Source organism: Scyliorhinus torazame, chromosome 8, assembly GCF_047496885.1.
Source record: "Scyliorhinus torazame isolate Kashiwa2021f chromosome 8, sScyTor2.1, whole genome shotgun sequence".
Lineage (NCBI taxonomy): Eukaryota > Metazoa > Chordata > Chondrichthyes > Carcharhiniformes > Scyliorhinidae > Scyliorhinus > Scyliorhinus torazame.
The window spans coordinates 280,403,906-280,419,365 of record NC_092714.1 but is presented as its reverse complement, the minus strand read 5'-3'; the positions used below and the strand labels follow the sequence as shown (position 1 = coordinate 280,419,365).

The following is a 15,460-nucleotide window of genomic DNA, read 5'->3' as shown; positions in this document are numbered from 1 at the left end:
AGGCTGGGGTACAGTACTGGTGGGGACGGGTCTGTCACTGTATAACACTGGGGTACAGTACTGGTGGGGACGGGTCTGTCACTGTATAACACTGGGGTACAGTACTGGTGGGGACGGGTCTGTCACTGTATAACACTGGTGCACAGTACTGGTGGGGACGGGTCTGTCACTGTATAACACTGGGGTTCAGTACTGGTGGGGATGGGTCTGTCACTGTATAACACTGGGATACAGTACTGGTGGGGACGGGTCTGTCACTGTATAACACTGGGGTACAGTACTGGTGGGGATGGGTCTGTCACTGTATAACACTGGGGTACAGTACTGGTGGGGATGGGTCTGTCACTGTATAACACTGGGGTACAGTACTGATGGGGACGGGTCTGTCACTGTATAACACTGGGGTACAGTACTGGTGGGGATGGGTCTGTCACTGTATAACACTGGGGCACAGTACTGATGGGGACGGGTCTGTCACTGTATAACACTGGGGTACAGTACTGGTGGGGACGGGTCTGTCACTGTATAACACTGGGGTACAGTACTGGTGGGGACGGGTCTGTCACTGTATAACACTGGGGTACAGTACTGGTGGGGTCAGGTCTGTCACTGTATAACACTGGGGTACAGTACTGGTGGGGACGGGTCTGTCACTGTATAACACTGGGGTACAGTACTGGTGGGGACGGGTCTGTCACTGTATAACACTGGGGTACAGTACTGGTGGGGACGGGTCTGTCACTGTATAAGACTGGGGTACAGTACTGGTGGGGACGGGTCTGTCACTGTATAACACTGGGGTACAGTACTGGTGGGGACGGGTCTGTCACTGTATAACACTGGGGTACAGTACTGGTGGGGACGGGTCTGTCACTGTATAACACTGGTGCACAGTACTGGTGGGGACGGGTCTGTCACTGTATAACACTGGGGTACAGTACTGGTGGGGACGGGTCTATCACTGTATAACACCGGGGTACAGTACTGGTGGGGACGGGTCTGTCACTGTATAACACTAGGGCACAGTACTGGTGGGGACGGGTCTGTCACTGTATAACACTGGGGTACAGTACTGGTGGGGACGGGTCTGTCACTGTATAACACTGGGGCACAGTACTGGTGGGGACGGGTCTGTCACTGTATAACACTGGGGTACAGTACTGGTGGGGACGGGTCTATCACTGTATAACACCGGGGTACAGTACTGGTGGGGACGGGTCTGTCACTGTATAACACTAGGGCACAGTACTGGTGGGGACGGGTCTGTCACTGTATAACACTGGGGTACAGTACTGGTGGGGACGGGTCTGTCACTGTATAACACTGGGGCACAGTACTGGTGGGGACGGGTCTGTCACTGTATAACACTGGGGTACAGTACTGGTGGGGACGGGTCTATCACTGTATAACACTGGGGTACAGTACTGGTTGGGATGGGTCTGTCACTGTATAACACTGCGGTACAGTACTGGTGGGGACAGGCCTGTCACTGTATAACACTGGGGTACAGTACTGGTGGGGACGGGTCTGTCACTGTATAACACTGGGGTACAGTACTGGGGGGATGGGTCTGTCACTGTATAACACTGGGGCACAGTACTGGTGGGGACGGGTCTGTCACTGTATAACACTGGGGCACAGTACTGGGGGGGATGGGTCTCTCACTGTATAACACTGGGGTACAGTACTGGTGGGGATGGGTCTGTCACTGTATAACACTGGGGTACAGTACTGGTGGGGACGGGTCTGTCACTGTATAACACTGGGGTACAGTACTGGGGGGGATGGCTCTGTCACTGTATAACACTGGGGTACAGTACTGGGGGGGGACGGGTCTGTCACTGTATAACACTGGGGTACAGTACTGGTGGGGATGGGTCTATCACTGTATAACACTGGGGTACAGTACTGGGGGGGATGGGTCTGTCACTGTATAACACTGGGGTACAGTACTGGTGGGGACAGGTCTGTCACTGTGTCACACTGGGGTATAGTACTGGTGGGGATGGGACTGTCACTGTATAACACTGGGGTACAGTACTCGTGGGGACGTGTCTGTCAGTGTATAATACCGGGGTACAGTACTGGTGGGGACGGGTCTGTCACTATAACACTGGGGTACAGCACTGATGGGGACGGGTCTGTCACTGTATAACACTGGGGTACAGTACTGGTGGGGATGGGTCTGTCATTGTATAACCCTGGGGTACATTACTGGTGGGGATAGGTCTGTCACTGTATAACACTGGGGTACAGTACTGGTGGGGACGGGTCTCACTGTATAACACTGGGGTACAGTACTGGTGGGGACGTGTCTGTCACTGTATAACACTGGGGTACAGTACTGGTGGGGATGGGTCTGTCATTGTATAACCCTGGGGTACATTACTGGTGGGGATGGGTCTGTCACTGTATAACACTGGGGTACAGTACTGGTGGGGACGGGTCTGTCACTGAATAACACTGAGGTACAGTACTGGTGGGGACGGGTCTGTCACTGTATATCACTGGGGTACAGTACTGATGGGGACGGGTCTGTCACTGTATAACACTGGGGTACAGTACTGGTGGGGACGGGTCTGTCACTGTATAACACTGGGGTACAGTACTGGTGGGGACGGGTCTGTCACTGTATAACACTATGGATGGGGGTTGGGTGACGAATGTGGCAATGGAGGAGCGAGTGGAGGGGAAGGACAGAGGCGACGTTGAGGTCTGAGGTGCAGGATATATAAGATGTTGTTGTCGTGTGAATGGAATTTTCGTCAAAATGGATGGATGCCTCAGTACTGTACCCCAGTGTGACACAGTCGGTGTCTCCCCAGTGTGACACAGTCGGTGTCTCCCCAGTGTGACACAGTCGGTGTCTCCCCAGTGTGACACAGTCGGTGTCTCCCCCAGTGTGACACAGTCGGTGTCTCCCCCAGTGTGACACAGTCGGTGTCTCCCCCAGTGTGACACAGTCGGTGTCTCCCCAGTGTGACACAGTCGGTGTCTCCCCAGTGTGACACAGTCGGTGTCTCCCCAGTGTGACACAGTCGGTGTCTCCCCCAGTGTGACACAGTCGGTGTCTCCCCAGTGTGACACAGTCAGTGATTCCCAGTGTGACACAGTCGGTGTCTCCCCCAGTGTGACACAGTCGGTGTCTCCCCAGTGTGACACAGTCGGTGTCTCCCCAGTGTGACACAGACGGTGTCTCCCCAATGTGACACAGTCGGTGTCTCCCCAGTGTGACACAGTCGGTGTCTCCCCAGTGTGACACAGTCGGTGTCTCCCCAGTGTGACACAGTCGGTGCTTCCCAGTGTGACACAGTCGGTGTCTCCCCCAGTGTGACACAGTCGGTGTCTCCCCAGTGTGACACAGTCGGTGTCTCCCCCAGTGTGACACAGTCGGTGTCTCCCCAGTGTGACACAGTCGGTGACTCCCCAGTGTGACACAGTCGGTGTCTCCCCAGTGACACAGTCGGTGTCTCCCCAGTGTGACACAGACGGTGTCTCCCCAGTGTGACACAGTCGGTGTCTCCCCAGTGTGACACAGTCGGTGTCTCCCCAGTGTGACACAGTCGATGTCTCCCCAGTGTGACACAGACGGTGTCTCCCCAGTGTGACACAGTCGGTGTCTCCCCAGTGTGACACAGTCGATGTCTCCCCAGTGTGACACAGTCGGTGTCTCCCCAGTGTGACACAGTCGGTGTCTCCCCCAGTGTGACACAGTCGGTGTCTCCCCAGTGTGACACAGTCGGTGTCTCCCCAGTGTGACACAGTCGATGTCTCCCCAGTGTGACACAGTCGGTGTCTCCCCAGTGTGACACAGTCGGTGTCTCCCCCAGTGTGACACAGTCGGTGTCTCCCCAGTGTGACACAGTCGGTGTCTCCCCAGTGTGACACAGTCGGTCTCTCCCCAGTGTGACACAGTCGGTGCTTCCCAGTGTGACACAGTCGGTGTCTCCCCCAGTGTGACACAGTCGGTGTCTCCCCAGTGTGACACAGTCGGTGTCTCCCCCAGTGTGACACAGTCGGTGTCTCCCCAGTGTGACACAGTCGGTGACTCCCCAGTGTGACACAGTCGGTGTCTCCCCAGTGTGACACAGTCGGTGTCTCCCCAGTGTGACACAGACGGTGTCTCCCCAGTGTGACACAGTCGGTGTCTCCCCAGTGTGACACAGTCGGTGTCTCCCCAGTGTGACACAGTCGATGTCTCCCCAGTGTGACACAGACGGTGTCTCCCCAGTGTGACACAGTCGGTGTCTCCCCAGTGTGACACAGTCGATGTCTCCCCAGTGTGACACAGTCGGTGTCTCCCCAGTGTGACACAGTCGGTGTCTCCCCCAGTGTGACACAGTCGGTGTCTCCCCAGTGTGTGACAGTCGGTGTCTCCCCAGTGTGACACAGTCGATGTCTCCCCAGTGTGACACAGTCGGTGTCTCCCCCAGTGTGACACAGTCGGTGTCTCCCCAGTGTGACACAGTCGGTGTCTCCCCAGTGTGACACAGTCGGTGTCTCCCCAGTGTGACACAGTCGGTGTCTCCCCAGTGTGACACAGTCGGTGCTTCCCAGTGTGACACAGTCGGTGTCTCCCCAGTGTGACACAGTCGGTGTCTCCCCAGTGTGACACAGTCGGTGTCTCCCCAGTGTGACACAGTCGGTGTCTCCCCAGTGTGACACAGTCGATGTCTCCCCAGTGTGACACAGTCGGTGTCTCCCCAGTGTGACACAGTCGGTGTCTCCCCCAGTGTGACACAGTCGGTGTCTCCCCAGTGTGACACAGTCGGTGTCTCCCCAGTGTGACACAGTCGGTGTCTCCCCAGTGTGACACAGTCGGTGTCTCCCCAGTGTGACACAGTCGGTGCTTCCCAGTGTGACACAGTCGGTGTCTCCCCAGTGTGACACAGTCGGTGTCTCCCCAGTGTGACACAGTCGGTGTCTCCCCAGTGTGACACAGTCGGTGTCTCCCCCAGTGTGACACAGTCGGTGTCTCCCCAGCAGTGAAGTTGGAGGAGATTTCTTTCCCATTCAGAGATTTACAGGAATCCAGACACTGAGATGGAGAAAAGGTCGGTGGAGTTAATTTGTATCGTTGCTGAATGTGAATCTACCTTATTTTCTGTTGCATGTTTCTCCTTTTCCACTTTAGCCAATGTGATCTCCAAATCATCAATGTCTTTCTTCAGTTCTGCACACTCATCCTCGAGTTTGCGTTTCTTGGCGGTGATGTCAGCGTTCATTTCCTCTTCATCGTCCAGGCGCTCAGTCAGTTCTTTCACCTTTGCCTCCAACTGAATCTTTGCTTTGATCAGAAGATCACATCTTTCTGCTGCATCTGCGAGAGTGTCCTGTTCCTAGAGTTAGAAACGGTAAACACTCTTAGTTCTGAATCTTCCTCAACTGCTGAGAGTACAGGAGGAGGCCATTCAGCCCATCGAGCCTGCCCTGCATTCAATCCCATAATGGCTGATCATCCCCACACCATCCCCTTTATCTGATTGGTATTTAGAAATCTGTCAATCTCTACTTTAAACACACTCAGTGACTGAGCTTGCACAGCCTCTGGGTCGTGAATTCCACAGATTCACCACACTCTGCGTAAAGACATTTCTCCTCAACTCGGTCCTCGGCGGTATCCCCCTTATTTTGAAATTGTGCCTCCTGTTCCAGACCCCCAATCGGGGAAACATCTTACCCCCATCTACTCTGTCTATTCCTTTACATATTTTGTCAGTTTCAGTGAGATCACCTCACATTCTTCAAAACTCTCGAGAATACAGGCCCTGTCCCTCCAGTCCTGTCACCCCCCCCCCGGAACCAGTCTGCTGAACCTTCACCGAACTCCCCCAATGGCAATAATATCCTTTCGGAGGTAAGGGGACTGAAACTGCTCACCCAGTACTCCAGGTGCGGTCTAACCGAGCTTCTCTACTATTGAAGACCTCACTACTCCTGTACTCAAAGCCTCGTGATATAGGCTAACATTCCATTTGTTTGCTGCACATACATGTCAGCCTTCAGTGACTTATGGACAAGGACACCCAGGTCCCTCTGTACATCTACAATTTCTAATTTCTTATCATTTAGGAAATGCTCTGCACATCTGTTCCTTCTACCAAAGTAGATTACCTCACATTTTCCCCACATTATATTCCATCTACTATGTTCCTGCCCACTCACTAACTCCGTCCAAATCCCCTTGAAGCTCTTTGCATCTCCCTCACAACACATTCCCATCAAGCTTTGTATCTCTGTGAACCTGAAATATTGCATTTCTGTTCCCACATCTAAATCATTGATATATATTGTGAGCAGCTGGGAGCAGAGTACGGAGCCTTGCAGTAGCCACAGTGAGAATACCCTGTTTATTCTTACTCTGTTCTCTGCCTCTTCAATCCTGAATCAATGCCAATATATTGTCACCCATCCCATGTGCTTATATTTTGCTAACCAACCTCCTGTGGGGAACGTTATCAAAATCTTTCTGAAAATCCAAATATTTATACTACCTCCATCGACTCTCCTTTGTCAATGTTAGTAATATCCTCAAAGAATTCCAACCAGTTCTCTAAACAGGATTTCCCATTCACAAATCCATGCTGACTATTCCCAGTCAGATCAGGAGTGTCCATTTATCACATCCTGTATCATAGATTTGAGCATTTTCCCCACTACAGAGATACGGCTAACATGTCTGCAGTCCCAGTTTTCTTTCTTCTCCCTCCTTAAACATGGGGGCGACATTTACCACCTTCCAATCTGCAGGAACCATTCCAGAATTTAGAGAATTTTGGCAGATGTTTACCAATGCAGCCACTATCTCTATAGCAACCTCTTTCAACACTCTGGGATGCAGAATATCAGGTCCTGGGCATTTAGCAACTTTCAGTCCCATTAATTTCTCCAACACAACCTTCTTACTGATACAACCTTCCACTCAGTATTCCCCATGTCACTTGGATCGCTACATCTGGCAGATTTCCTGTATCTTCCTCAGTGAAGATGTTGACAAATAATCTGTCTGGACTGTACACCGAACAATTCTTTTCATTGTACCTTGGTACACGTGACAATAAACTCAAATCAATAATCATTTAACCTCTCTGCCTTTCTCTATTCCTCATTCTGAATTCTCCTCACTCTGCCTGTAATGGCATCACATCGGCTGAGACAAACATTCCGTTTTACATCCCGACAGAAGCTTTAAAGTCCATTTTTATGTTTTTTGCTCATTTACATTCCTATTATCTTCTCCCTTTCGTTATCAGTTTCTTTGCCTTCCTTTGCTGTACTCCCAAATCCTCCCAATCCTCGGGTTTACTACTATTTCTGGAAACGTTATCAGCCTTTTTGTTTTAAGCTTATACAATCCTTAACTTCCTTTGCCAGCCATGGTTAACTGGCTTTTTGCAGCTTGAAGGAATGTACAAGTGCTGTACGCTATGCAGTAGTTCTTTGAAGACTACCCATCGCCTGTGCACAGTCACACATTTTAATGCATTTCCCCCAATCCACCTCAGCCAATTTGTTCCTCATATCTTCGTCATCCCTTTATTCAACTTGAACTATTCAGATTGAACTCGCTCACAATGTAAAATTCCATCACGTTATGATCACTCATCCCTAAAGGTCCTTTTGTAAAAGATTATAAAATAATGAGGGGTATAGATAAGGTAGATAGTCAACATCTTTTCCTAAAGGTAGGGGAGTTTAAAACTAGAGGGCACAGGTTTAAGGTGAGAGGGGAGAGATACAAAAGAGACCAGAGGGGAAATTTCTTCACACAGAGGGTGGTGAGTGTCTGGAACGAGCTGCCAGAGGCCATGGTAGAGGCGGGTATAATTTTGTCTTTTAAAAAGCAGTTAGACAGTTACATGGGCAGGGTGGGTATAGAGGGATTTGGGCCAAATGCAGGCAATTGGGAATAGCTTAGTGATAGAAACTGGGCGGCATGGACAAGCTGGGCCGAAGGGCCTGTATTCATGCTGTAAGCCTCTGTGACCTCTATTATGGGCAGCATGGTACCACAGTGGTTCGCACTGTTGCTCCACAGTGCCAGGGACCTGGATTTGATTCCTGGCTTGGATCACTGTCTGTGTGGAGTCTGCACATTCTCCCCGTGCCTTGCCTGGGTAATGGGGGTTGGGGTATGCCTGAGGACCCCATTATAGGTGAGTTTGGGCTTTGGGGGGGCTCAGGGGTCATGGCGGAGGGGAGAGTCGACATTTAAAAATGGTGTCCTGATCTCCTTCTGTATGGAGGCGTTCTGGCGGGAGGGACTAAGTGCGGCCTCCCCAGGGCCTTCCCTTCCGAGTCTCTGTACCTACCCGAATGGGCATTCAACAATGCAATGATTCACAGCACTCCAAGCGCCTTGGAACACCTGGCTAAACGTGCTCGCTAAGGGACTTTGTTCCCATTCAGGTAGATCGTGCCCAGTGTCTCCCTCTTCAATCAATGAGTTTGAAACTCTGGAAGAATGTTCAGTTTGGGGTGATAGCTGCTCTTTTATACCATGTCTGATAGACACCGAGCGTTTGATTCACTGTCATCAACTCTCATCAAGACTAACAGTGGAAATTGTGAGATGGGCAGCAACTCAAATGCTACACGATTGAGGGTGGGTCGAGATATGGACCATGTCCAGTGATGACTGGGCTCTGGGAGGGGCTCTGGAAGGGGCGACCCCTCCTGCTCTTACCGCCTGCAGCTGGAGCGAAAGGTCATTCTTGTCCTGAATCAGGCTGACTTGTTTCTCTTCCAGCTCCTTGCGTTTAGCCTCAGATTTCACCAGAGCCTCTTTCAACTTTAGGAATTCATCCTTCAGATTTGCCATCTCCTTTTCATTCTCAGCACTCTTCAGCAGTGGCTTAATCTTGAAGAAAAGCTTCATCCAGGACCAATTCTTCACAGCATTGAAAGCACGAATGTTCCATTGAATGACCAGTAACGCGTCTCTGATTCCAACATAAATTAGAAATGCAAATTAAATCCATTATTAATTTATATCACAATCTATCTCAATGATTTGGATTTGAGCGTCAGTAGTAATCTTTGCTGATGATGTGGGTGTGAGGAGTTTGGGACTGGCTGCAGATTGTGTGAATGGGCAAGAAGATGACACATGGAATGTCGGCACAATCCAATGACCACGCTGGACCCGGAAAGCAGCTTGCCGGTGCAGAGTGCCCGATAGAAGCCGGCAGACCTGCTCCCCAGGATCTACCCGGTTCACAACACTTCACCAGAGCCAACGTGCTCTGGGAAAACGTCGCCATGTGAACCCCGTCCATTGTGGGCGGGATCACTTTTTAGCAAATCTGCATATTAGAACAAGACAGTTAGTCTCACTCTATGTGCAGATTCCTGAGGTTCCTGAGGCTTTGGGATTCATCTCCTTCGCCTCAGAGACCGCGGGAAAGCACTGTTCAGCACTTGTCCCCACAAACAGAGACGCGACGGTACAGCACTCGTGGGGCCTCCCAGGGGATCAGACTAGCTACATGCCCTTTGGGCAGGGTGGCACTCTGGTGCTACTGGCGCTCCCTGGGCACTCTGGCAGTGCCAGCCTAGCCCCCTGGCAGTGCCACCCTGGCAGTGCCACCCAGGTGCCAGCCTGACATTGCCAAGGCACCCAGGTGATACTGCCAGCTGGCAGGGGCACTGCTAAGGTGCCAAGCTGGATTTTTATGAATACAACTGGGCGGAAGACCCTCCCATAGTGTGTTTGGGCTGAGGGGGGCTCACTTTGGGAACCTCAGAGATTTAAAAATAGCGCCCGATCTCTCGCTACACCAGGGAGAGCAGAGCTCCCAGTGTACAAAACAGGGCTCGGGGCGGCTCGGTCCCAGCTGAGGTCCCTTATACAACACGAGTGGTGTTGTGTTTCCCGGGGCTGCAAGTGCCGGGAATTATGCAGCTAAACGTGCTTGTTTTGGGAATATTTCCCCAATTAGTTCAATCGCGTCCATAGTGTGAATAAGTGAAATATCCACTTTGGTAGAAAAAACAAAGGCAGAATATTTGTAATGAGGAGAGATTGGGAAGTGTTGATGTCCAAAGGGACCTGGGGCGGGATTCTCCGACGTCACGCCGGGGAGGGGAGAATCCCACCCCTGCTGTCTTTGTTCATGACACCTTGGAACTGAGATGAGGAGGAATTTTTTCATCCAGAGGATGGTGAATCTTTGGAATTCCCAATCCCAGAGGACTGGAAACTCAATCATTGTGCATCTTCAAGACAGAAATCGCTAGATTTCTGGAGAGTGATAACATCAAGGGATATGGGTTTAGTGTGGGGAAAGTCAGGTGCATGATGAGCCATGGTGCAGCAGGTTCAATGGGCCCACTGGCCTCCTCATGTCCTTGTGGCCTTTTACTCCATTGACATATCACATTTAGTCATTAATTATGAGTCAGATTTAGTCAGCAGTGTGATTAAGTTCAACACAGTGTATGAAAGGGAGAAATGTGAGAAACAGAAATGGTGAAAAGATAAAAAGAAATGAGGGAGAAAGAAAATTGAGTCAAGATACAGAACACACCCAGAACGGTGGAGGGACTGCTGGTCATTCTACCTGGAGGAGTTGAATACAAGGGAGCACACGTTATGCTTCAGTTAATACAGAGTCCCCGGTTAGACCACAGCCAGAGTCAGTGTGAGCAGCTCTGGTCACCACACCCTGGGAAGTATATACTGATCTTGGAGGGAGGGAGGTGTGATTTAGCAGAATTATACTTGGACTGCAAAGGTCAAATTATAAAGAGAGATGACACAAACTAAAGTTGTGACCCCTGGATGGGTGGCATGATAGCACAGTGGTTAGCACTGTTGCTTCACAGCTCCAGGGTCCCATGTTCGATTCCCGGCTTGCGTCACTGTCTGTGCGGAGTCTGCACGTTCTCCCCGTGTCTGCGTGGGTTTCCTCCGGGTGCTCCGGTTTCCTCCCTCAAATCCCGAAAGACGTGCTGTTAGGTGAATTGGACATTCTGAATTCTCCCTCCGTGTACCCGAACAGGCGCCGGAACGTGGCTTCACAGTAACTTCATTGCGGTGCTAAGCCTACTTGTGACAATAATAAAGATTATTATTTTTAAAAGTTAAGAAATGTGGGGCGGGATTCTCTGCCGACAGCCCGGGGGTTTCCTGACGGATTGGGGCTGCCCCACAATCGGAAACTCCATTGACCAGCCGGCGTTACGGAGAATCCCGCTGCCGGGGTGAAACAGAATGTGGCGCGGCGGAGAACTAGCCCCTGATTTGATTGATGTTTTCAAGATATGAAGGGAACAGATAAATTGGATTCAGAGAACGTACCTCGACTGGTTTGGACGTCCAGGGCTTAAACAGCAATCGATCAATTGTCATTTTAAATTTGAGATTGATAGATTTTTGCGATCCAAAAGGTATTAAGGGGTACGGGGTGAAGGAGGGTTATGGAGTTTGGTCAAATTGCTGCCAGGAACTTACTGAATGGTGGGATAGCATCAGAGGTTGAATAGCCTCATCCTCTTCCATTGATTCGACTTGATCCAGTTCAATGATTTCATTGAGATCGGAAACTTGTTTCTACAGATCATCTCTCCCCGAATTTGGGTGTCATTGATTTTTAAAAAAAATTTAGAGTACCCAATTAATTTTTTCCAATTAAGGGGCAATTTAGCGTGGCCAATCCACCTACCCTGCACATCTTTGGGTTGTGGGGGTGAGACCCACGCAGACACGGGGAGAATGTGCAAACTCCACATGGACAGTGACCTGGGGTCAGGATCGAACCTGGGACCTCAGCGCCGTGAGGCAACAGTGCTAACCACTGCGCCACCGTGCTGCCCTGGGTGTCATTGATAAGGATGGATTCCCGGATTTGGGTGTTATTGATTAGAAAGAATAAAAAATGAAATCCCATTGAGAGCTGCGATTTACCGCCTGTCGATGATCCTCTGATATTCGATTCTCATTAAGCGACCTCGGCTTCGAGACTGGATATTTGTCAGGATCTTTGCCAATCGCTCATCTCGCATTTCTTCCAACTGACCCAACAAGCCGGCCTTGAAAAACACCTGATTGACAAATCAAATATCACAGCTGAAGAGCGCACTGCGCCTCTTTCTGGCCTGGTTTAGATTGACAGGACTGTAACTCTGAGCAAGATTTCAGTCATCTATTAAAGTTCAAGTCTCACAGGTTGAAAATTTGTTCTCTCAGATTCGACCTAGACCAGTTCTTTCATGTATCTCACTCTGTTATAATTAATGGGATCTTCCTCTGCGTTTCTCCATTTGGCTCTGATAGCAGTGTCTTTGCTGAACTGCATCCAGCTGCAATAGTTTAGGTTTCTTAATGGTTCAGTGAGTGGCTATATCGCTCTGTGTAGCGACGTTTGAGCCAAAGGCTGGGCAAGCTGATGAGAAGGCGGTTGTTTTTGGGTGTGGGGAGGGGGTGTGGGGGGAGGTATTTCACCTCCTGGGTGTAACCCCCTACCCCTGCTGGTCTTGTGGTTCTGAGCTGGTGTCAGGTGGGGGGCTGGCCTGGGTACCGAGTTCAGATTTACCCAGCTCGAGAGAAGAAGAACATTTCAATGAAAATAATAGATTAAAAAATGAAAATAATTAAAACAAGAGCCAGAAAGGGAATCAAAAGGTAAACATTGAGGTGGGCTCAGATAAATGATTAATTTTATTATCTTTTATAAAAAGAATTACAGTTAAGGATTACTATTTCACAAGTTTGGAAGCAGATGTATTGGTGTAAAATCAGTCCATGGGGATATTTTGACCCGGTCAAAGGGCACTGATATTAACATAGGGCACGATTCTCCGCTCCCGCGCCGGTTGGGAGAATTGCCTGGGTCGCCAAATTTTCCCGCCACGCCGGTCCGATGCCCTCCCGCGATTCACGGAAGCGGCCAGATCGGCACAGTCGCGTTTTGCGTGGCGTGAAAATGGCGATTCACCGGTACCCCCGCGATTCTCAGTGCCGGATGGGCCGAGCGGCCTGCCCAAAACGGCGGGTTCCCCCCTGGCGCCGTCCACACCTGGTCACTGCCGGTGGGAACAGTCGCTGGGGGGGGGCGGCCTGCGGGGGGAGGGGGGGGGGATTTGCACCGGGGGGGGAGGCCTCAAATGGGGTCTAGCCCGCGATCGGTGCCCACCGATCTGAAGGAGGACCTCCTTTCTTCCGCAGCCCCACAAGATCTGTCGGACATCTTCTTGCGGGGCGGACTCGGAGAGGACGGCGACCACGCATGCGCGGGTGACGCCAGTTATCCGGCGCCAGCCGTGTCATGTATGCGGCGCCGCCTTTACGCGCCGCCAAGGCCTGGCACGCGTAAATGACGCGGCGCCGCTCCTAGCCCATTATCGGGCCCTGAATCAGTCGGGATAGGGGCCGTTTCGCGCCGTCATGAACCTCGACGGGGTTCACGATGGCGCGAACACTCTGTCTCCATTTCAGAGAATCACACCCACTCTTACCTTTGTGTGACCAAACTTGTACTGAGTCTGATCAATGTCCAGAGACCTCAACAATTTCTCTGTTGCCTTTCTGCTGTCCACGAACTTGTCCTCAGGAACAGCAGAAGGATTCAGAATCCGATAGCTGGAAATGTGGAAAGGTGAGATGGTGAGAATGTGACTCCAGGCCAGGTGTCCGGTTACACACACCAACCACGCTGGACAACGGGATGAAAATATCAACAATGGGCTGGATTTACCAGTCTCCCCACCTCGAGGCGGCCCCTTCCTCACAGGGTAGTGGGCGGTCTGGGTCACTGAATATATTCAAGGCCGAGTTAAACTGGGTTTTTATAGACAAAGAAGTCAAGAGGAGGGCAGGGATGGGAGTGAAGACCCACAAGCAGACCTGCCAGGATCCCATCACCTGGTGGCACAGGCCCCAGTTATTGAATGGCTTCCTCCCCAATTTTACATCATACGTTCTTAAGGGATTGGTCAGGGGTTGGGATGCACGGATTGGGTTGGAGGGGGTGGGATTGGGCCTGAGGGGGTGGGAGTGGATCGGAGGGGGTGGGAGGGGGTGGGAGGGGGTTGGATGGGGGTGGGAGTGGGTCGATGGGGGTGGGAGTGGGTCGGAGGGGGTGGGAGGGGGCTGGATGGGGTGGGATTGGGTCGGAGGGGGTGGGAGGGGGTCGGAGGGAGTGGGATTGGGTCGCAGGGGGTGGGAGGGGGCTGGAGGGGGTGGGATTGGGTCGGAAGGGGTGGGAGGGGGCTGGATGGGGTGGGATTGGGTCGGAGGGGGTCGGAGGGGGTGGGAGGGGGCTGGATGGGGTGGGATTGGGTTGGATGGGGTGGGAGGGGGTCGGAGGGAGTGGGATTGGGTTGATGGGGGTGGGAGTGGGTCGGAGGGGATGGGATTGGGTCGGAGGGGGTGGGATTGGGTCGGAGGGGGTGGGAGGGGGCTGGATGGGGTGGGATTGGGTCGGAGGGGGTGGGAGGGGGTCGGAGGGAGTGGGATTGGGTCGCAGGGGGTGGGAGGGGGCTGGAGGGGGTGGGATTGGGTCGGAAGGGGTGGGATTGGGTTGCTGGGGGCGGGATTGGGTCACTGGGGGTGGGATTGGGTCACTGGGGGTGGGATTGGGTCACTGGGGGTGGGAGGGGGTCGGAGGGGGTTGGAGGGGGTCGGAGGGGGTGGGAGGGGGTGTGATTGGGTTGGAGGGTGTGGGATTGGGCATGAGGGGGTGGGAGGGGGTGTGAGTGAGTCGGAGAGGGTGAGGGGGGGTCGGAGGGGGTGTGGGTGGGTCGGAGAGGGTGGGAGGGGGTCAGAGGGGGTGGGATTGGGCCTGAGGGGGTTGGAGGGGGTCGGAGGGGGTGGGAGTGGGTCAGAGGGGGTGGGAGGGGGTCGGAGGGGGTGGGCGGGGGTCGGAGGGGGTGGGGTGAAGCGATTAATTTCTCTCAAGTCCAGGTTTTGTTTACATTTATCAATTAACTAAAATACTGTTTAAATTAAGAGGTAAGTTCAGTTACTTTATGTCTTAAACAGGGATGTACAACTTGTGAGAGAGCAGCTGTCTGTAGGTAATTCCGCACCCAGCTGGACCTAGTGTCTGAGATTCAGCACAGCCAGATTGTTGTAAACATTGTTTGAGTGCTGCTGCAATGTAAAACTGGGAGTTTGAGTGAGGAAATTCAAGAGAGGAGCTATCAATTATTAAGGAAAAACTGATTTAATTAATAATAATAAAGATGGCAGGACAGGTGATCTGCAGCGTTGAGGATCACTGGCCCAGAGTTAATGAGCTGGAGGCCATGTTGCAGACATTGCGATGCATCAGGGAGGGGGAGAATTGCCTGGACACTTTCTTCCAGAGGCAGTCACAATAGCGTCAGGGACAGGAGGATGTGACTGTGAGACAGGCAGGTAAGGGGATCGAGAAGGTCCAACAAATTGAGGTTCATTCAGCCAGCTTTAATGGACAGGAGTAGTGTGGACAATCTGGCCGTCCATGGTACCATGGAA

At 52.0% G+C, this 15,460-nt stretch overlaps 1 protein-coding gene across 3 annotated transcripts in view; it reads right to left on the bottom strand.

The window, feature by feature from the left end:
- LOC140428683 (myosin-7-like) overlaps positions 1-15,460 on the bottom strand; it is a 324,346-nt gene that overhangs the window by 178,109 nt on the left and 130,777 nt on the right. For all 3 annotated transcript variants that reach the window (XM_072515412.1, XM_072515413.1, XM_072515414.1), the window contains 4 exons: positions 13,459-13,582; positions 11,909-12,045; positions 8,687-8,942; positions 5,097-5,339 (listed from right to left, as the gene is read on the bottom strand). In XM_072515412.1, coding sequence (XP_072371513.1) covers positions 5,097-5,339; positions 8,687-8,942; positions 11,909-12,045; positions 13,459-13,582 — 760 coding nt within the window. The remainder of the gene's footprint in view (positions 1-5,096; positions 5,340-8,686; positions 8,943-11,908; positions 12,046-13,458; positions 13,583-15,460) is intronic.